General features: G+C 39.0%; 1 protein-coding gene across 6 annotated transcripts in view; it reads right to left on the bottom strand.

Moving 5' to 3' along the window:
- UNC5D (unc-5 netrin receptor D) overlaps window positions 1–22,083 on the bottom strand; it is a gene marked incomplete at both ends in the record, with an annotated part of 514,193 nt that overhangs the window by 7,034 nt on the left and 485,076 nt on the right. For 5 of the 6 annotated variants that reach the window (XM_081269820.1, XM_081269821.1, XM_081269822.1 and 2 more), the window contains 3 exons: window positions 5,697–5,875; window positions 13,527–13,691; window positions 21,126–21,275. In XM_081269820.1, coding sequence (XP_081125946.1) covers window positions 5,697–5,875; window positions 13,527–13,691; window positions 21,126–21,275 — 494 coding nt within the window. The remainder of the gene's footprint in view (window positions 1–5,696; window positions 5,876–13,526; window positions 13,692–21,125; window positions 21,276–22,083) is intronic. The other variant, XM_081269825.1, reaches the window with a different exon arrangement.

The following is a 22,083-nucleotide window of genomic DNA, read 5'->3' as shown; positions in this document are numbered from 1 at the left end:
CAAAGACTAGTGCAAACCCACAAGTACTTACAAAAGAAATGATAGCACCCCTTGGAGTTTGCAGTGGGAGCACAACTTTAGCTCTCTTGGAGGAATATAAAAAGCTTCTTTTCCATATTGCCTTCAGGACGGACACCTGCCACTTACAAACCATATACAGCTTGTTCATGACTAAACTTGTCCCAAGGCTGTCTCTTTTCAGCTTCTTAGTGGGTATTTTCATGAGTCGTTGACTTTAGTGGAATAAAGCCCAAACACTCACACTTTGCTATGCTGGGTCCCTCTGGCTTCACTGCAAGGGCCTTTCAAGTTCCAGGCCCTGCGTATGTCCACTGGTCCAGAACCAGAGAATGTGATATGAGCTTCTTTGTATTTTGCCTCCAAGGACCTATGTAATGCTACCTCCCCAATGTATTAACTCTCCTTTAGAAAAGTCGTGGAGATTGTTTTTGGAAATGGCAGCCTCTCACCCATTGTTATTACTTAAAGTTTAGGATGTGTTTTCCAGCCTCTAGCCTGCAGAACCAAGAAAGCTTAGTTTGGGGCAATTATAGTGAACACCTAAAACACGGGAGTGAAAAGGAAGCAGATGTTCCACATGCATTTTGCACTCATCTTTCTCTCTCTCTCTCTCTTCTTCCCTTCTTTACCCTCAACTCTGGCTCTGGGACAGGCCCAACTTCAGTGAATTCTCAACCACTTATTCAGAGCCAGATTAATAAGCTGTTTTGTGACCTCCACTGTCCTTTCCCACTGCCCTCTGGTCATTTCACCGTTCCTCTGAATCCAATTAAGAGGGTAGACAGAGGGAATGGGAAGACATGACCTCAATGCGAGAAGATTCTGCTTCTCATTAAAGGCCCTGTTAAAAGATTTGATGGAAAACAAGTTGTTACACCACTGCTCCTCAGCCACAAGGTTCAAGCACTTTCATTTGCTCACAATTTTTACACCATCATCCATTAACCCTGACAATTGAAATACATTTGATCCATTTTAGCCAGAATACCAGTAAGAAATATGTTTCCCTGGCTTATGGATTTCCAAATATATATATATTACTAGGGAGGGCCTTGGGAAAAAACTATTAATAAGATGTAATTTATTTACTACTCTTCCATTTTAGAACCCTTTCTTCTATTTTGTCTACATCCCTTCTACTCATCCACCCATATCTCATGCATCTGTTCCCATAGCAATGTGGTCAAGATGGATGTGTTTTCATCAGGGTTTCTGGAATATGGAAATCATGAGGACTTACAAAAGAATCATCTAATTGTAGAACTCTAAGAACTTCATACCTGAGGGAAAAAGACAGGACACTTCCATCACATCAGCCAAACAACTTTTAATTAAGAATAAATGTAGAAATCCCTTGATGCTTATTCTTATCAGTTTTCTTCATTAGGAGGCAAGGCTTAAAGGTCAAATATACTATCCTATGAAAGAGTTCATATCATTCATTCAAGAAAGATTTACTGAATTTTCCCAAAGTAGTTGGATCTATCTAGGTTTCCCAGTAATTTAAAAAATTTAAAAGTATCATAAAAATATATAAAGTGCTGTGAGGGTTTAAATGGGGAAAATACTTCTAACTGAAGCAGGTAGTTTCAGGTATTGTTTAATTGGTTAAGTCCTCAGTAATATCCCCACCAATCACATGTGGCCAAGAGCTCTGAAGTGGAGAATTATTGCAGTTGAATTTGCAGACTAAATGTACAATCTCAGCTTTGAAGTGTAGCAAATAGGCTCACTGAGTCATAGTCAAATTTCCCTCACAGAATCCATAATTACAACTATTATCTATGACATTCTTTGCTAGGCTGTGCAGCATATTTAGCTTGTCAGGTATGCTCGGCAAGTTGTAAGGCTACCTGTGTTGCCAGAGGTACAGCACACACTACTGTTAGGCTTCATCTTCTCATCCATTGCTAAGTCTTCCACTTTATACTCCCTGTGTCTTCTTTCCTATTTAGATCTCAGTAAAAATTTGTTTGACAAAAAGACAGATTATCACCAGTGACAATTGCATTACCAAAAGGAGGGTAAGAAAACATTTTCACTGGCAATAAAATAAAAACAAATGCTTTCCTCCAGCCTCTTTGAAAACTCTTCCTCCTTCATGATTTGGAATCTGTCACTTTGTTAGCAGTTTAACCCTTTGGGAGGTTGAGAGTGGGGAAGAGCCAGGTAAAAGTGGCATCATAAGATCAAGGGTTTATTCTTTGAATAAAAATGTTGACTATGTGCTTCTGTTTGACCACAGAGTAGATGAAATCCAAAACTAACAAAACAGCTTTCCTACCCATTAATATCGGTGTATGGACAATTTTAGATTTTCATGATTTGAATTTATTTGTTTCATACTCAGTTATATCCAAACATAAGAAAGTAAAAACATGGGGCTGGAGTTATAGCTTAATGGTAGATTCTAGCACATATGAGGCACTGGGTTTGATCCTCAGCACCACATAAAAATAAATAAATAAAGGTATTATGTCCATCTACAACTAAAAATATCTTTTTTTAAAAAAGTAAAAACAGTAATGGAGGATTATACAATAGGAAACTGTGACGGGTTGTATCTGCAAATCCCCTCTGTCACATACATTCCTTTCCAGGAAGGAGAATATATGTCTTTGCTCTAGCAAACGAAAAAGGAAGAGAAATTTAAGAATTTCTGTAAAATGAGAATGGGAATTAGCTAACATGGCACAGGGATTTGGAGTAGTCCTCCTCTTCTGCTTCTCCAAATGCCTTAGTGGCTACCTCTGCAATGACCCCCCTAGCTCTTCAACCCTGGAGAGGCTTGGTGCAGAGCTGAACAGGAGTACTTAGCTCCAGGTACTATCCTGATAAAAGCAACAAAGCCCTATGGACCTTTTGCTAAGTGAAGGTAGACTCCTTTAAATCAGGAGTCAGTTACTATGGACTGTTCAGCAAATAGAGGCCATTTCCTATTTTTGCAAAGAAAATTCACTGGGAAATAGCCAGGCCTATTTGTTTATGTGTCTTATTTCAGGATCTTTTCATGCTACAGAGGCGGAGCTGAATAGTTGTTGAGTGCTCGCAATACATCCCATATGTCCCCAACTATTTACTACCTGTTTACGAGGTAGTATTATACTGGTCCTTTAGAGAGAAAAAAAAATTGCTACCTTAAAGCTCTAATAAAAATAAATAAATAAAAAGAGAAAAAGAATGTTTGCTGATCCCTCATTTAAGTCTTTTTCACTGTACAGTTAGGCTACTTTTGAAGACTAAAGCTAGAGAATAAAGAAGGACACAGGAAATTCTGGTCACTGGAATTCAAGACCTTAACTATGTAATGTTTAGAAACAGAAGTAGATTACATACATTCCTGTGATTATCTGGTATTCATTTCGACAGTGTCAAGAGGAATAACTAATATTTGCTAAGGATCTACATATTCCGGGCATTGTGCTGAAAATTTTCCATAAAACAGGTGTTTGAATTACTTGTCAAGGGAATTGAGTCTTTCCCAAATTGAGATGGGGTTTTAGGAGAAAAAAGCAAACCAACAGTTCACACCATGTGCTCAAGTTTTATGACTTTAGACATTGGAAGGGGGAGTGGGTTCCAACACAGCCACCTGATGTTCATTAGTGCCCAGACACAAAGGCTATTGTACTTAATCTTCTAGTTTGAAATGTACTTTCCCTACTCAAGGTCCTTGCTCAAAGTCAGAGGCGGATGACTTTAGACACACACGCTGCAGGTCTTTTTAAAATTTTTTTTAAGTTTTAGGTGGATACAATATATTTATTTTATTTTTATGTGGTGCTGAAGATCAAACCCAGTGCCTCACACTGCTAGGCAAGCACTGTACCACTTGAGCCACAACCCCCGCCCCTTGCTGCAGGTCTTATATATGCTGTAAATGCAGAACATGATGGAACAAAACAGGAACATGCACATGCTCATTCTGTAAATTAATGACAGCATCTGTAAATTAATGGACCCACAGATACTCTGTTGCAATTATTTTTTCTAAGTGGTAACTTAAAAACCATAAACTTTAATAGTCAGATTGGATTAGAGACTTGAAATACTCCCAGTTCTATAAATTGCATTTCTAGAAAGACAAACATAGGAACAGTAAGTGACATATTCAGGAAGACTGGGATTGGTGGTAGAACCAGGCCTCCCGGGCAGATAATTCTGCCCAATGTGCATGTGCTCTCTCTCTTGGCTCTCTTGAACTAAATTATATTATTTGAATTAGTTCTTCATTCTATGTCCATGTCAATCAGAAAGTGAAACTTGACATTGTCCCAGTGTTTTTAGGTTATAGAAGAGACATCTCTTCCTTAGTCAAAGCTTCTGGGAAATATTCAGCCTCATGTCTTTTTCTTATACATTCATAACTTTTGGTACTCATTCATTTTCAATAAATGCCTTTTCAAGAATGTGCCTCTTCTTTTCCGGCTTGCCTGTCTGTAAATTCAGTTTTCTCCAGCAGCAGTGCCTCCTACTATTTTCTAGTGAGGCCCTTCATGTTTGGATTTTAAATCCCTCCTGAGTCAGGGAGTAGCACTCTATCCTTTCTTGGCAGACATCTACCCTCCCTTTCAGAAAAGAGTCAGGTAGGCTGTCTGTGAAAACCCGGGACAAAGGGACAAAGAAAAAGAAGAAGAAATAACTGAGCCAGCCAAACTGTAAGAAAAGAAGGCTTTTTCTCAAAAGGGGGGAAAAAGTAAAAAGAAAGGGAAATGAAATGATTCTGGCAAATCTGGTTGTCTTTTCTATTCATTTGGAGGTCTGCAGAAGTGGGTTGGAGAGATTTCATGCGTTGAGGCCTCCTCCCTATGAGCCGTCTCTCAAGCTGAGCCAAAATCTGCCTGTCCATCAGGGCTGCTCCGGATGGCATTGCCCCTGCCTTTTCTCATCTAAAGTAATAGAGCCCATTATGAATCTCTCTATCCTTCCATCAACTCACCTGTGATGTTAGTGCAGCAATGAACAGTGTCAGTGTTAGCAACGGACTATTTCACGGTGTGTAGATAACCTCTGGTATGTATTTTTTTGTTTGTTTGTTTTTAGTTATAGTTGGACACAATACCTTTATTTTATTTACTTATTTTTATGTGGTGCTGAGGATCAAACCCAGCACCTTGCACATGCTAGGTGAGTGCTCTACCGCTGAGCCATAACCCCAGTCCCCTCTGGCATGTTTAATGCCCTCTGCCTTCAGACTTAAGAGTTCTTCTCAGATAACTTCTAAGTTATTTTGTTGTTGTTGTTGTTGTTGTTGTTTTTGTTTTGTCTTGAGACACCCATTTTTGTAGGCTGAGCATGTCCCTATTTGGGGTTAGCTGATACTTAAGGTTACCTGATGGAGGGGAGGAGGTGTAAGAAATCTGCTACTTTGTAAGGTATCCCCAGTTTCAGCTCTGTCCTGACCACTGACAGGCATGCAGACGACAGAGTCTGAACCACTACTTCAGTGACCCAGTAAGCAAGCCTGGATGGGACCAGAACCAATGTAGGACTTTCCCACAGTGTCCTCAAAGGCAGAGTGGGGTGGTAGGAAATGCTGTACACAGTGTCACCTTAGAGGGACCACATACGAAATAAGGCCTGAAAAGTCTATAAAGATATCATGGATACCTCCACCAGTTCTGTTTTTTTAAAGTTCTCTTAAGAAAATCATCGTTCAGAAGCTGCCACCATACCTGTTGATGCTGTTTTTCTGTGCTAGCATCTGCCAGTCCTTGCCTTTGGCATTTGGGGTATCAAATGTAGCACAAATCCGCTGTCTGATAGAGTAGGGGATTTTAAAGGCTTTGGGGCCAGTCTGTGCAGGGAAACTGCTGTCCTCTTGTGCAAAGAAAGTGATGGTTTCTCCTTCACTCTAGAAACAATAGAAGGGAAGCATGATCAGTCAAAGGAAAGCACACTGACAACGTATTTATGTCTGAAAATCTGTGTTAACACACATGCACACATGCTTGCCTGTTGTGAGGGACTCTGTAAGACACATTGACAAGTTGCCTTCTCTTCTAAAAGAGTAAAGAATTTCTCTAGTGGCCTAATAAGTTGTGTTCTAGAGATTTACAGCAGACCATTCCACTCAGGGGAGTCACAATCGCCTCCAACATCCAAAGAGATGTCAGGTGACAACAGAATTAGATCTTTTTTCTTTTTCTTTCTTTCTTTTTTAAGACTTTCAGGAGTAGATCTAGAATTAGCAGGAAGCACCTTCTAAATGATGGATCTGGGTTCAGTTTAAGGAATGATCCTTTGATGGTCATCATGACCAAAGATGAATGGGCTGACCAAAGAAGCTGGCTGGGAAGCTTCTGGAAAAGAAATCTACAAGGAACTGATTTTGTGTTAATCATGTAAAAAGTCTGTCTTTCCCTCAGTCCTAAAGCTGTGTGATTTTCTGATGAATATTTTGCTCTCATTTCTGAATAAAATCCCTTTGCTGATGTGGAGCTACATGACATCTAGACTAGCTCTGTGCAGTGATACAGGCTGGGCGGCTTCAGACTGATACCTGCCCACCCTGCTTCTAATTTAGAGCTGTCCAATGAGGGACTTGAGGTTTCATTGCATCACAGAATTCAGTCATAATATCTAAAAGATCACAGTGGAAAATTTTCAGACTGCTATATTTGCTGATAAGTTTAGAATTCTAACAGAATTTTAAGGACCAGAAAATATCTGATTGACTCACTTCCATATTATTACGTATCATAAAGCAAAGTGGATTCTGCTGAAGTAATTAAAATCCCTAATCAATTGACTTTGAACTAATTAAGAGATTCTCCTGGGTGGGCCTGATCTACTCAGGTGGACTTCAAAGGAGGAAGAGCTAGTTCTGGTCGGGAGGCTTCTCTTTGCAGGCCTGGAAGAAAGCAAAGAGCCATGCTGTGAACTTCCTATAGGGGGAGATGTTTGGCTTGGAGAAGTGGGTGAGCCATAGTCAACAGTCAAACAGAAAAATGGAGACTTGAATCCTACGGGCACAAGAAATTGAATAGCATCAAAATGTGAATAAGCTTGAACTATGAGCTCCAGAGGAGAACTGACTCTAGTCCACACCTTGATTTCATCCTGTAAGGTCTTGATCAGAGAACCCTGGTATGGGGTTCTGCCTGGACTTCTGACTCACTGAGATATTAAATGAGTATTGATTTATTCTGTTACATTTGGGGTATTTTTTAATGCAGCAAAAGAAAAAACTTACATAAGAGAAAATTAAAGCATTAGATTTGAGATAGGGTTCAGGGGCCAGTTAGGATGGTCTAAACCCCAAGAAACTGCCCTTTGTGTTAGGAACTCATCTGTTCTGTTCTTCTTCAAGTCAGCTCACACCATTCCTGAACTGACCTCACGTCCTTCCCTAGTCTTTCTGTGGCTTCCAATCTTACATGTCTTCCTCCTATGGGTACCACAATACATGGCCTTTCTCAGCTAGTGCCCAGACTCACACAACTAAACCGCCACACATGGCCAGTCTCCTTAAAGTATCTGTTAATTGAGGAAACTGGCTGATGCAGAGATTTTATTAATGACTCATGATGATTTCTATTTTTCTGTAACTATTGAACAGAGTGATCAAGAAACACAGTGTCTTAACACAGCATTTCCAAAAAGCTAACACAGTGTTTCAAAAAGAGCAGCAGCTTTCTAGGCAAATGCATTTGGAAAGTGCTGCACATTATGCCCTCCTCTGAAAACTCAAAGTACCTCTCATATTAAATGGATTCTACTTACTAGTTTTAATTCTATTTCTCAGTATATTATAGAATGATGCACATAAGAACAATCTTCCAAAGGCAAAAAGAAAAAGGTAGAAGGAAGTGAAAGGAGGGGAAGGCAGGAGATGTGGGGATAAGAAAGATAGTAGAATAAAATGACATTATTTCTTTACATATATATGTGACTGTCTGACCAATATGATTCTACAATATGTATACTCAGAAAAATGAGAAATTATATCCCATCTATGTATGATATATCAAAGTATATAAGTGCATTCTACTGTCATGTATAATTAACTAAAACAAATAAAAAATTAATTAAAAAACCTTCCAGTGTTCGCAATTAGCAAGATGTGATAGCAAAAGAATCTTTTTAACCATCAGAAAGATCTCACTTAGGAGTAAGACTCTGCACTTCCTAGCTTGTAACTTGAATGCTATATGGCCTCTCCTAGCCTCATTTTCCTAATCAGTCTTTTTGCAATTTGAATAGACTCCACAGAGATCATGAAACCTGGTAAAAACTTGGAAAAAAACACCCAGGTAGTTTGTGACATAGCTGAAACTGGGATTTTGATATCCTACTAACTACTCCAGTACCAGTACTCCTTTCACAGCTTCAAGACACGTGTGGAATGCATAGAGCAGGATGGTTAAGACAAGGACTATGAATCACATTATCATTTTGTTTCAGGAATTTATAGTGGGAAAGGCTTCCTGGAGAAAGCATTTGAGTCAGCCTTGAAGGATTCCTAGGTATTGGTTGAATAGAAACTTAGTGGATAGGTACTTATTCCAGGCAGAGTGGACAATTCTGTTCTGATATATTGGATGGTTATAAAATAAACCAACTCAGCTTCTCCTTGCATAAAATAGGTTACAAGATACTTCATTTTTTATCATGGTTTGTAAAATTTCTTTCAGCCTCTAAGAATGAAAATCAAATTGGAATGGCTTCCTTACATATTTTCTGACTGAAAAAGTATGAAAGGGCTTAGTGTGTACGTATAGGGGGGTTCTATGCAAGTTTCCATGGTGGTTTTCATCTGTAAATGGCACCAAAGTGTGCTAACCTGAGAAAAGATGGCTTAAAACTGAAAATGCACAGGTCCAGGCCAAAGGATGGCAAGACATAAAACAGGCTTCCGGAAGCCCTCACTGCACCTGTGAAGCCCAAATCTTTGTCTTTACTGTTGGGATCATGATGCATACTACCTTCAAAAAGGGCTAGAGGAAGTGGTCTATATAAGAAGGTAAATATAATACCATATGAAACTGAATCTAAAACTAAGCACTTCTACTATTTACTCCATTTTAATAAGTGGGTCCAATGTCCCTCTTAAATTTCCATATTTAAATATTTTCCACACATAAGGATGACATTTTATGTAACATTTATGATGCATTCTAAAAGACATCTGGGCCAAGCAATAAGAATCCTGTAGATACATCACATTTCCTGATTGTTTGAATTAAATATGCAGAGGAACAGTAGATTTCCATGCTCTGCACATCTGAGATAAGCGGCTGCTACCTGGTTCGCTTAGGTAGTTGTAAATCAATGAGAGACTCCAAGTATTCTATTTTCTAACAGACAAATTATCCCCCAACTTCCACCACTTTTGGAAGAAAGATAAGAGAACTGCTTGAAGGCAAAATTGTAACATGTAAGATTCCCATTTAAGTCATTTCTACCAACAAAGAAAAAAGTCTTCAATAATACTAATAAGTAATAATGAAAAAAAATTATCTGGGGATTTTTCCCTTGTCTTCAGTTGTAGTAACTCTTGTTCCAATCCACAGTTTATAAAAGATGAGTGATACTGCTCCTTTATATTGAATCAATTGGCAATAATCATTAGGTAATTCATCATGGTCAAATTTAAGGGGAACTAACTACTTCTAAAGACTGATATGACATTCGCTACCTTAAAAAGCAGTATGTGTGTGTGTATATACACACACACACACACACACACACACACACACACACACATATATGCGCGCATGTGTGTGTGTGTGTGTGTGTATATGTATGTATATATATTTTGGCTCACTAAAGTAATTTTTAATTCTGATGGTGATAAGAATTGTATTTATTTGGAAAATCACTTATACAACCTCTTCTGGTTTCATTGTTACTTATAGGAAATAGTGTCATTAAAACAACACACTCAAGTAAGAAAGGAATGGAACCTCTGGAGCCTAGAGATACAGAAATTTAGGAGAGGATTAGAGAATTTTTTTCCTTTCCTTAAGAGGAAAAAAAATTTCAAAAACATCCACTGAAATTTTTAAAAGTGTTAGTTCCATATTATTGATACTGATTTTAATTAATAAAATTCTAATTACTAGCTTACACAAACCACATTAAATACAGTCTTTTTTTTTTTTTTTTGGCCTAATGGCCAAGAACTATGTACCTAAAAACTGATGTGATTCCTAACTCACTGATTGATGTGTCTATATCCTCTTTACAGGTGATCACCATTTTTCAACATTTCCTCTATCATCATTTTTAAATTTAGTTGTTATTGGTGCGTTGCAATTATACATAATAGTGTATTCATGATGCCATAGTAATACGCTTGCAACATTTACTACAAAGGTCAAATCCTGAGGCTGGGGTTGTAGTTCAGTGCTAGAGTACTTGCCTAGCATGTGTGAGGCACTGGGTTTGAGTCTCAGCACCACATAAAAATAAATAAAAGAAATAGAGGTATTGTGTCCATCCATAACTTAAAAAAAGAAAGAAAAGAAAGCCAAAAGTCAAGTCCTTCTAAGGGAAGAGGGCAGTATTTTATTTGTTAGATTCATTAACTGTATGATTTTTCTGGGAGTCAGTCCCAGAGTTGAAGAACTTTGATCAATGAAGATATCCATTTACAGAACAGATCTACATGTAGGATATCTATTCTATTCTCAAAGATTTATTGAATGAATGGTTGTCCTAGTTCATCACACAAGTGGTTACCTCCCATCTTTCTTCTTTTGAAGAAATCACTTCTCCGTTTTCATATTACTCCTTTGGTGACTGACTCAAAGACTAAATGGCTGGTGCTGGCCTGTTTATCACGAGTGCCTCTGCTTCCAAACTGAAGGCTTATGTTATGGGGAAGGTTCAGAGTGAAGGCAGGTAAATCAGAACACCTGGTTTGAAGTCCTGAAGTGATGTGGTACGTAGTTCAGACTTTGATCCTGAAGACACAATGCTTAGCTTGGTACCCTGGCTCCGCATCTTATTAATCTTAATGACCTTGGACCAGAAGGTTGATCTCCTTGAGATTTTTTATATCATTTCGAATTGTGATAGTAAGTAATAATGCACAGAGTAGTGATGGTTACATGATAAATGTGAAAGCAAATGAAACAGTACCTAAAATATAGTATCTTTCAAAAGTTATTAGTTTTCTCCTGACATAGAAAATGTTAACAAATTAGACTTGTCTAAGAAACGCAGTTCATTACAAAGAGATGGATATTCATGCATGAGGTCAAATTCCCGCAGTAGCACTTCAAGCAATTAATGAAGTTATCCTCAGTAGGATCAAAAGGGCTAATAAAGCTTCTAAAATACAGTAGCCTACAAACCAGAGGACTATAGCTCAACAATGACTAACTAAATATTATTCTGCCACTTGCCTCCCATTATCAAGAGATACAGTGATGTCATCTTCTTCAAGGCATTTCAAAGTTGAATGTGAATTTGAGAAGCATTAGAAAAGGAATTGGAGAGTAAAGGATAGGATTGTGTTCATGAGGTACTTTTCATTCCATGCACTACAAGAATTTACTTAATCTAGGAGCAACAGTATCAGAATGTAGCCATTTTATCATTTCGCTCTCAGATAAATATCTCATAATAGCAGATGTTGATCCCCAATAACTGGTTGCCTTAAAAACAAAATCCTATAAATCTGGAATTCTTTTGTTGATCTGTTAACAGACATTTAAGGTAATTTGGATCAGAGGCATCTTCATGTTCTACATTTTCATGACTGTTTCTGAATTTGATGCTTGGGTTTTCCATGATTGCTTGTATTTTCTTTTTGTGTTTATTTTTAAAAATTCCTACGATTTTTATTTTACTTAGAAATGTATTGTGTTAAGTATGACAGGACTGTTCAAGAAAGAGGCTCTAAAAATATCTTACACAGGTTTCTGAATCTACCTGCCCTATCCAAATTCCTTTAGCACAAAATGCTAATTGGTAATAATACATGCAAATACTGCACAAACATGTCAGATAAGATAGCTATCAATTTTAAGGTACAAGCCTTTGGAATGCCATCCACTCCTCACAAAAACTATTTGAGGAATTAGCAATATGCCTTTTGCATAAACAATGAACTGAAATGGGAATGAAAATAAGTGATAATGTTGTGGAGCTACTATTTTTTTAACAAAAAATATTAAAATTGAGTTGTTTGTATATGAGTGTTTTAAACCTTCTATCAGGCCTAAGTTAATTAATAAAATACATTAATTATATATATGCTAAATATATATGTACATGTATAGTCAGTCTATAAGTGAACAATCAAATATGTTTTCTTACACAAGCCAGATAACTGATAAACAGAGAACTATACCTCTATTTTACTTTCTCCCTCCATCCCTAAATAAGCATTCAGGATTGCTCTTATCTACTTTATAAAAGCTCAAGTCCAAAGCTGGGAAGTTATTCAGTGATTTAGATCAAATCCAGAACCATGGCAGAGATCAGAAGCCTTCTACACACATTCCAAAGGAATTCTCCTTTGACTCAAATTTTAACTCTACCCTTCAACAGTGAAATTACCCAGACAGGGTCTTCTATCTCTTTGTACTCCCATTTTCTTACCTTGTAGAACGAGACTAATACCTGCTTGGTCCATCTTATACTGCTGTCTCTTGACTTAGGTATCCATAGGAATAAGGTCCCAGGACTCTCAGAGACACCAAAGTCTAAGGGTACTCAAGGCCATCCTAAAATTGTGTTGTGTTTGCATATACTCTTCATATATCCTCCTGTATACTTTAAATCATCTCTAGATTACTTGCAATACCTAAAACAATGTAAATGCTATGTCAATAGCTGTTACACTGCATTGCTTAGGGAATATTGACAGGGAAAAAGTGTCTGTACATGTTCAATACAGATGCAATATTTTCCTCAAAATATTCAGTCTGTGGTTGGTTGGATCTGGGAACGCAGACCTCATGGATATGGGGGCATACAGAATTGTGTTATGCTACTGATGAATGTAGGTTTAATGGAAATGTGGATATAGGGAACCCTGAGCCTAGAGGACGTAAGACACTGTTAAAGGAAACAAAGATCCCAGGCCCCAAAGATGAAATACATGCAAAGCAAATAACATCTGGAAAATAAGCCAGAGACAGTTGAAAAATAGCCCAGGGTGAGGGTGTCCTTCCTTATCATGTGTGTCTCAACTGGACGATCTGCATTCAGCCTGTAATGCATCTCAGCTGGTATCACAAGCCTGCTATGACCTATGACAGTGCTTGTGCTTTTGTGCATAAAAAGCCCTGTTCTAGCTTCTTCCCCAAAGGTCCCTCCACAGAACCTCTGCCCTCTGATGAGTTGCACTTCCCTGCCCAGATGGAAGCTCTGCTCAATCCTCATCCTGAGAAAGTTTATTTTTCCTTATTGCTAATGAGGTTGTAAAAGAGTCTGTGCTTTTTTGAAGCTCTTTCAGAACCTGAGTAGCATGGCTGTGATAGGTATAGCATACGATTCTTTCTGTGTCTTAGAAAGGGAGGCAAAGGACCTGTGGCTCAAGGACTCACCTCTAGGATGGATGTCTGCACTTGGAGTATCTGTTCATGGCCTTTGAGCTGCCGGATGCAGATTTTGCAGGACAGCTGGGTGGTGGTGGGCGTGTAGCGCTCCAGGGAGAAGGCACAGTGCAGGGGCTGTCGGTTACTGCACCACACGCGGGAGAATGGGACTTCCTATAGGGGAGATGGAGGAGAGAAAAGGGGTATGGTGTGTGGAGCACAGAGAACAGGAGAGATTTAATAGCAATAATTATGATGACGATGACAATGATCACAGCGGAGATAATTGCCTAAGCGACTTCGGTAGAATTGTTGTAGAAATAATGTTCCAGCATATGCCAAGCAGCACAAAAGTAATTAATGTCAATTCCAACTGATAACATTTGAATTCCAAAACCACACTGCAAGAGCTTAGATTTCACTTGGTGACACAGACAATTAGAAAGAATACCATCTAAGGTTAATCATCATTTTTTTTTACACTAAAAACTATTTTCCATTAGAAGCTCCTTTAGTCCATCCTTCTACCTAAGTCTGGGGTAGAATGCTGTTGCCTCATTTAAATGAAAATTATGCTGAGGAACTGACTGACCAGAACTTGTCCTCCATATCAGAAACTCATGCAGAATGCACAATACTGCCAATATATTCAGCATAAAAATGAATACCTACTGCAAAATTGTACACACTTAAACACATCCCAGAGAGACACAAACACACTGGGTCACCCCAGAGTGGTCTGGTTTGCCAGCTCCTTGTTTGTTAATTCATGTATTCCACAATTATGTATAAGGTTCCTGCTAGTGGGCAGATACTATGCTAGTTAAGCAATAAGCAATAACAACAAATTAGGTTTGGTCCCCAGTCTCAAGGGACTTGTAGACATTTGAGAGGTAACAGTAATTTTTACTAAATCAGGAGGGAGATTATTTCTTTTTCCTAATAGTAGCCAGTACATGCCACCACATACTAAGGCATGTTACTTTATAATATGTCCGCCATGTTTTTTTCCTGTACTGAAAACTCTCTCCTTCCTGCACCAAATATGATGGAGAACCATGAATGCCCATGGTAATGACCATGTATGCCTAGTCTTTGGTAATCTTCATTCTCACTTTTTTTTTTCTGTTTCTCATCTCATTAATTTGCTCATTTGTTGCTAAAAATATTTTCTGCACAACTAAAACTGAAAGGTGGCAAAAGATGTATCAAGTCTGAAGTGTGACTGGTGATGAAGCTGGCATGTGTTATAAGACCAAAGGCCATGATTAAAATTCAGTCTATTCACTTTCAGGAACTATGAGTCACCTCGTTACTTCTGAGTTCTAATGTGTACACTTGTTTTATATCGACTTGCTTCCTGATTTTCTCCACAAAATGTCTCACAAGTCCTGGTTTTGGATATATCCAGAGGGAACCGGCAAGGAGAGATGGATTTTTGATTACTGTATTTAATGACACAATATTTAATCATGCACTAAGAGCCATCTGCAGGAAACAGGAGATAACAAAAAACCTAACCTTCACTGTTGCCACACATCTCAGCAATGAACATAAGAATTTTGTGGGTTTTGTTTCATTTGTTCCTAACACTTAACCAAAGGGAAGGTAGTGAATTTTGTCTTAAAAAGTGAAGTCAAGAACTCAGAAAAGGAATATAGGTATGATATTTTATTTTATTTTGGCACCAGGGATTGAGAACAGGGGCATTTGTGTTCACTGAGCCACATCCCGAGTCCTTTTTCATTTTGAGACATGGTCTCACTAAGTTGCTTAGGGCCTCACAAATTGCTAAGGCTGGCTTTGAACTTGCTGTCCTCTGGCCTCAGGCTCCCAAACCACCAGAACTATAGACATGTGCCACTGTGCCTGGCAGGTGTGACATCTTATAGCATGTCCTTGACTTTATTCCCATGTGAGACATGGGCTGGAGCTATGCAACCCTATTCTTCACATTTTTCAATTCTCTACCCAGCAGGGGCTGGAAGTCTAAAAACTACATTTTATACATCCCCTTGCTCTCAAAGACTTCACATTCTGCTAAGGAGAGGCCCTCATGCTGGAAGTAGAAGGGAGAGGGGGCACAAAAGCCTTCACTGCTCCCCTGACCTCAGCAGGCAGGGCTAAGGGTACCAGCAGGCAGCGTGCTGAGGCTGGCAGGGGCATGTGGACATTCCCTCCAGAATCATCTGGTTTAGTGCTCTTGCTTCCTCAAATTCTCCAACTTGTTGGTTTATTAATATCACTAGTGACTTTCTCTATCCTCAACTCCTTGGGCTCTTCAATGTTTGTTTTGTTTTGTTTTAAGCGCCTAAATCCCTTGATTAAATGTCTTAGTTGAAATACCTTGAATGCTTTCTGACTTCTTGACCAAAATGATTTTCTAATGAAGCTCCAGTGGATCTGAAGTTCTCTTAGAAGTGGGCAATACTGAAAAACACCCCACTGTGGGTTTATTTGAGGGAAATGCTGGGGAGCCTCTGAGCTAAGGGTCACTGAGGAAGCTTTCAGCTGCACCAAACCTTGCTGGCAGCACTGGCAAGATGGCCCAGGTCCATTTGATGGCACCTCTTGCCCATATTCTCTCAATATAGAAAGTTTGATTTCTGATCTCTTCTCTTTCCCTCCTGGCAGTAGACAGGGCAACTGAGGGCACTTCTGATCAGTGGGGCTTCCTGGTAATCTTTAGAGAAAGTCATTTTCCCTAAGACACTCAAAAATGACATTTCACCGGGACCCACTCTATAAGCACAAGTGATATCATTTCTCCTTGCCATCTAACCTGTCTCTTTCCCTGCTTCTCCTCCTGAGTCTCCTTCCACTTTGTAACCCATGGCTAATCATGGCCAACTCCTACTTCACATCTCAGCCTCCTGTCTTCTCACTCCATCGAAATCCCATCTGCTCAGAGATGCCCAAGTGCCATCCCTCTGAGGAGGGCTCTAATAACTACATCTCTGATATTTATCTCATTATCATCAATTCCTGGCATTAAAGGATAAGCACTCAAAATAATTTTATTTGGCCTTTACTTCTCTGGCAACTTTACCTTTTGAAAATTAATCATCACCATCTCTCTCCCACAGCCACTCTTCAGTTTTTTGTTTCTTCATTACTCCTCATTAATAGCTAACTGCAGTAACCTACTCACCATTCTTCAGGAAGGGCTTGGTTGGCATTCTGCAGGGGACAGCACTGTGGATGCTCTCTTACCTTTAATCATGGGCAGGAGACAATGATGAGACCACATCACCTAAGAATTCTGCTTTCATGCCATCATTTCTTTGTCTGGGGGGATTCCAATGGCCTCTGGATGCCTGATGTGTTAACCCTCATCTCCTGCCTGACCTCCTAGGGCCTCCTCATTTTTTGCCCTGCGTTTCTGCTCTCTATTCCCATTGTTATTAGTTCTCAAATGGACTTTCTTCTCCAAACCAATAAATTCTTTTAGTTTTTTTTTTTTTTTTTTTTTGATATGGGGGATTGAACCCAGGGGCCCTTAGCCACTGAGACACATTTCCAGCCCTTTTTAAATTTTATTTAGAGATAGGGTCTTGCTAAATTGCTTTTGGCCTCACTAAGTTGCTGAGGCTGGCTCGGAATTTGCAATTTTCCTGTCTCAGCCTCAAAGCCACTGGGGTTAGAGGTGTGCACCACAGCACCTGGCACCAGTAAATTCTTATAGAGTTACTTTGCATCATCCCTTTCAATGAAAGTAACTATAACACAGAGATCAGAGGTGATCAGGTGCTCTTAACTAACTGGGGACATTTTTATTTTCTAAAATTGAAAATTTAAATAATTAAATAATTACAGTATAACATAAGCCCTTGGACTTGAGGGCTAGAGAGATATAAGCTCAAAGTCCAGCCCCTAAGCAAAGTTGCATTTTCTATAGTGGGTTTGAATCCTTGGTAATGCTTACTTTTCTTAAAAAAAAAAAAAAGGTACTGGCCACTTACTTAAAGTATCTTCTCTGGTATTATTTGCTAAATTTCCTATATTTTCTCCTGAAAACACTGGAAGAAAGATAGGAGTATAATGTCCACTGTGGAGATAATATTTTCTTGCAGAAAAAACAGGAAAATCTGTACACACACACACACACACACACACACACACACACACCCCTCTCTTTATTCTTTCCATGCTACTGTACACAATCAAAACATTTTTAAAATCTGATTTTAAGACAGTATTGAAGTAATATTTTTTTATTGTTGACTTGAGCAGCAGCTGTCAATAGTGCTCAACAAAACATTTAAAAATAATAGAGTTAGAAGCACTGTATTAGTGTGTTTGCATGGCAGTCATCTTCACTTTATTTATTTATTTATTTTTAAAAGGCACCCAAGATACAAAAACAAAACCGCTAACATGTTCACGGAGCTGAGAGGAAGTATATGTAGTATAATATGGAGGACAAAGTATAGCAAGGTTATGGGTGTTTAAAGAATTCTGGAAATGTTTTCATTTTGATTCCTATTATAATTAGGTTCTCAGCAGATGGGGAGAATGTAAATCATATCCTAGCAGGAGACAGACACTGAGTTCTCCAAGATTCATAGCATGCTGAAAAGACAGCTGCTTTTATCCTAGGATATGGTAACCCGACTGGATGTTTTGTTGGACTTAAAAAACAAATAAATAAATAATTGATTGCAAACTGTTTATGACAGCTTCCCCACCACATAGTCAGCAAGGAATAAAGCAAGCCATGATTAAGTAGCTCTCTGTCAACTATTGAGAGCATTGATGTTTACCTCCTAGCAGAGGGGACTGATTCTGTGGGGGCAAGGAAAGGGGTAGGTGGGCAATAGCATATCTCTCATTGTGGCACAGTCCCAAATTCTGAGGGGAATATGGGGGCTAATAAATTATTTGGGGGGACTAGCACCGTGGGCCTGTTTTTCTCTGATTAAAGGTCAGTGTGTGCTACTGCCCAGGTGTCTGAAGAACTCATGAGGGCCTTCCTTTCCCTTTACCCACAATATCTGGCTTCATAAGCAAGAGGTTGTGGCATGAAATTCCATAATTTGTATCCTCCAGAACCTAAGCCAACAAGATTTTCATTTACATTACCTTTTGACAGACAGACCCTCATAACATGGCTCGAGACACAGTCTGAACCTACATTATTCTGAAAGTCATTTGTCAGCCAGTTTGCTGGTTTCTAATAGTCAAACCTGCTCTGCATTGGGTGTTTCCCAGGTCTGTGGTTTCCCAGAAAAAACCAGGAAAGTATCTTGGAAGAGAGGGGTTTGGATATCAATTGCTGTATGTCAATTCCTAGATTCATGATTCAAAGTTAGAGAAATGGAAAGAAGACCAAAATGGTACCAGAGGTTTTCTATGCAATCAGCTGGATGAATGGCAGGAATATTTACCTGTTGAGGGACAGACCTATAAATAAATGTCAGAAAAAGTGTGATTTTCTATCATCACAGTCTCTCTCTGGGATACCAAGAATATAGTTTTGAATTTGCAATTTGCAAGTTCAAATATATAATCAAAATTGCAAGTTCAGATATGTAATGATAGCTCCTGACCACTATGTCCTAATGAAAATCCACTCTGTTTCCATGCCAGTTTTGTCAGCATGCATGATGTTCTACAAGAGGCTCCAGCAGCTGAACACAAGCCCTGTTCCCAAAGTGCTGACATCTATGCCCGGGGCAAACATAGTTTGACCATTAAGCCAAGTGCAATACACATGCCCATAAACTGAGGGATTTCAGTGATGACATGCAAGGAAATCAGAGGGTTAGGTGCTGATGAGAAAGGAGGGCCAGAGCAGAAAGCCATTTTGGGTAAGAAAAATGAAGTGAAAATGAAACCTCAGAGGTAATTCTCCTGATGCAGAGAAAATCAAATTGTTTCTCAGCCTTCCAAGATTCTTTCAAATTATGCCCAATTACAAAAAGCAAATATTTGTACATGTTCACAGCCTCCAATGCAAGCAAACCCGTCCCAGCAGCAAAGCCTGCTGGGTTTCCTTGAGAACCAATGCCCCTTGGCTTTGTCTGGCCTCCGCTACATCCTCTGAGGTCAGAAGCCACCTCATTCCCTAAGTCTCTTCTGCCTGGGGCTCTCTTTTGGTGTTCCTGGTGCTGGAATTATTGTTTAAGAGCTGCTGCAAGGTAATGGTTCTTTCATCTGATTTTTTATCTTCAAGCGTTAAACTTAATAGTTACTTTGGACTGAGTCACTCGTATTAGATCCAGTGAAATGAGGCCCTCATAACCTATAAAGATTAATATGGAGGAATCTGCATGACTGTGAGGACTTGTTTTAACAGTACTCTGAAGCTCAATTTAGACTAGAAACCTTGAACACTGCTTACTGGAAATCGAAAACACCCCAGTCTGACATGTCATAAAGAAGACAATTATGCATAGAAAACCTGTCCATGTAGGCAATCTGCTGAATGTGCCAACTCCCCTGTGATCCCCCTAAATTGTTTACAGCTGTGAGAGATGTTGATTTTACTTTGGGTACAATAAATCTGTACAGGGAGGGAGCAGTTCCCAAGGAACGGGAAGCTCAAAAAGTTAATAGAAAAGCAGCTTTGTCATATCTGAAATTTCTAAATTTCAGAAGTCAGGCAGGTTGGAGGTTGGTTTAATTTTTTTCTAACCAGTGTAGTGCAGTTCTCTGGGTGAGTTGGCTTGACTCATTCTCCCAAGCTGTACGCCTATATCATTTTTTAAACAATAAATATTGCAAGGGTGGAAAAGTTCGAACAAAACCCCACCGAGGTCTACACATCAGGTGAAGCCACCAGAAGCTTTTCTAGGTCCTGTCCCTTGAAGCACAGCTGGCTCTGGTTTAAACTGTGATGAACTAGGCAGCTGTTTCCAATGGCAATACTATCCCTAGGAACTTTCTTAGATTACTGTGGCAGGATCACGAGTTGTTAAGAGATGCTTTCATGCTAAGCCTGGGATTCAATCTCCCTACAAATGATTCAGGGAGACTGAGTCATCCCATGATGTTAAAAGAAAATAAAACAACCCACTATTAAGAGACATGGACACTAATATATAAATTAAAAGGACTCTATAGAGGTATTATCCTGCCTTTGGTTTTCCACTTGGAATTTCTTATTCTCTTGACCAATTCACTGGACAGTGAGCACCTGTCTACGACAGCATCTCTTGTTCGCAGGTGCCACAGCTCTGTTGCTCATCATGATCATCCTGAAAATGTCTGCCACTGACATGTACTTTATTCATTGCTAAATATGATTAAAGCAAGGTCTCATAGTGATTGATTTTCATAAAAACAAGCCAACACACAAACCTCGCTTTTAAGTTGTTAAATTGCCACCTCTGACCTAATACTGAGCACAATTCAAACAGGAGAGGAGAAATGTCACATTACCTGACAAGTATGCACCTCTTTTCCCACCTGTTAGAAACCTGTGAATTTATGACAATGTGTTTCATTCCTTGTGTGTAGCACAAACTGCTACATCTCTGTGATAGTCATGAGATGAAATCTATACTTTAAAGGAGGAGGAATAGCAAGAAGACCATCACCAGAGTTTGAGACACCCTCGCTAGTTACAGCAAAGCTGTTTCTGTGAGCAGCCCATTTGGTGGGTACCTGGCATGCAGTGAATGGTTTAATTCTCCAGAGGAATGGAGGGATGTCAAGGACAGAGATCTGAAGACTGAAGGTATTCCCTTTGAAGTGCAGCAACTTTGGCTCTTCCAGTAGCTGTCCACCTTGATGCCTTTCATCTGAAACCACTTCCTATAGGAAAGGAAAAAGGAAAGAGAAACGACAATGAAGCATCTGACTTTTTATGCACTTTCTTCTATGGGAGTGGTTGCTCACTATCATGTGTCTCCCAGGGTTGAACACACAGTGTCATCAACACTTCTTTTATATCTCCACACCCAACCAAGTTCAAGGTAAAGGACTAAAAGCTCTGGAGCAAAAAGGATTTGGTTAGCGATAGACAATTATTCTTTGTCACCTGTGATGCACACGCTTTTAAACATACTGTGCTTTTGGTTAAAATGGAAAGACAACCCCTGGGCCCCAAGCAAATTGGAATCCTGTTGTGTCTCCAGGACTGTATGAATTTCATTTTGATATGACCGTAATCAAGATGTATTTGCACTTATGCTGCTATATTATCATCTGTCTCAATAAACGTAGACATAGCCCTCTCTGCTCTGGTTCAATTATTCTCCATTCACATAGGTATTATCTGGTATTTATTTATTTATGGCTCAAAATAAATGTTCCAGGGTGCACGTTTATTTGTAGTAACATTCGTAAAAGTTATTATACTGAAAGGCCAGGAAAAAATAAGTTATTTATCAAGTTACTGTTAGTTCAGAAAAAGGAAATTAAGTTTCTGAGGTAAATACTTTAACTGAGAAATATTTATAATTATACCTAATATAAACACAACCCACATATATTCTATTGAGCAAACATTTAATTGGCTCTGAATTTGTGTTGGTTAGAATTGTATTGGAGAGGTTACAGGACAAATGAAATCATAGGACAAATATGTATTCTGGAAAATATTAAAACCACCATGGAGGTT

This window comes from Spermophilus citellus (assembly GCF_964194105.1).
Source record: "Spermophilus citellus genome assembly, chromosome: 16".
In the NCBI taxonomy this organism is placed as follows: domain Eukaryota; kingdom Metazoa; phylum Chordata; class Mammalia; order Rodentia; family Sciuridae; genus Spermophilus; species Spermophilus citellus.
The sequence above is the reverse complement of the archived record's forward strand: the minus strand, read 5'-3'. Positions and strand labels throughout refer to the sequence as shown.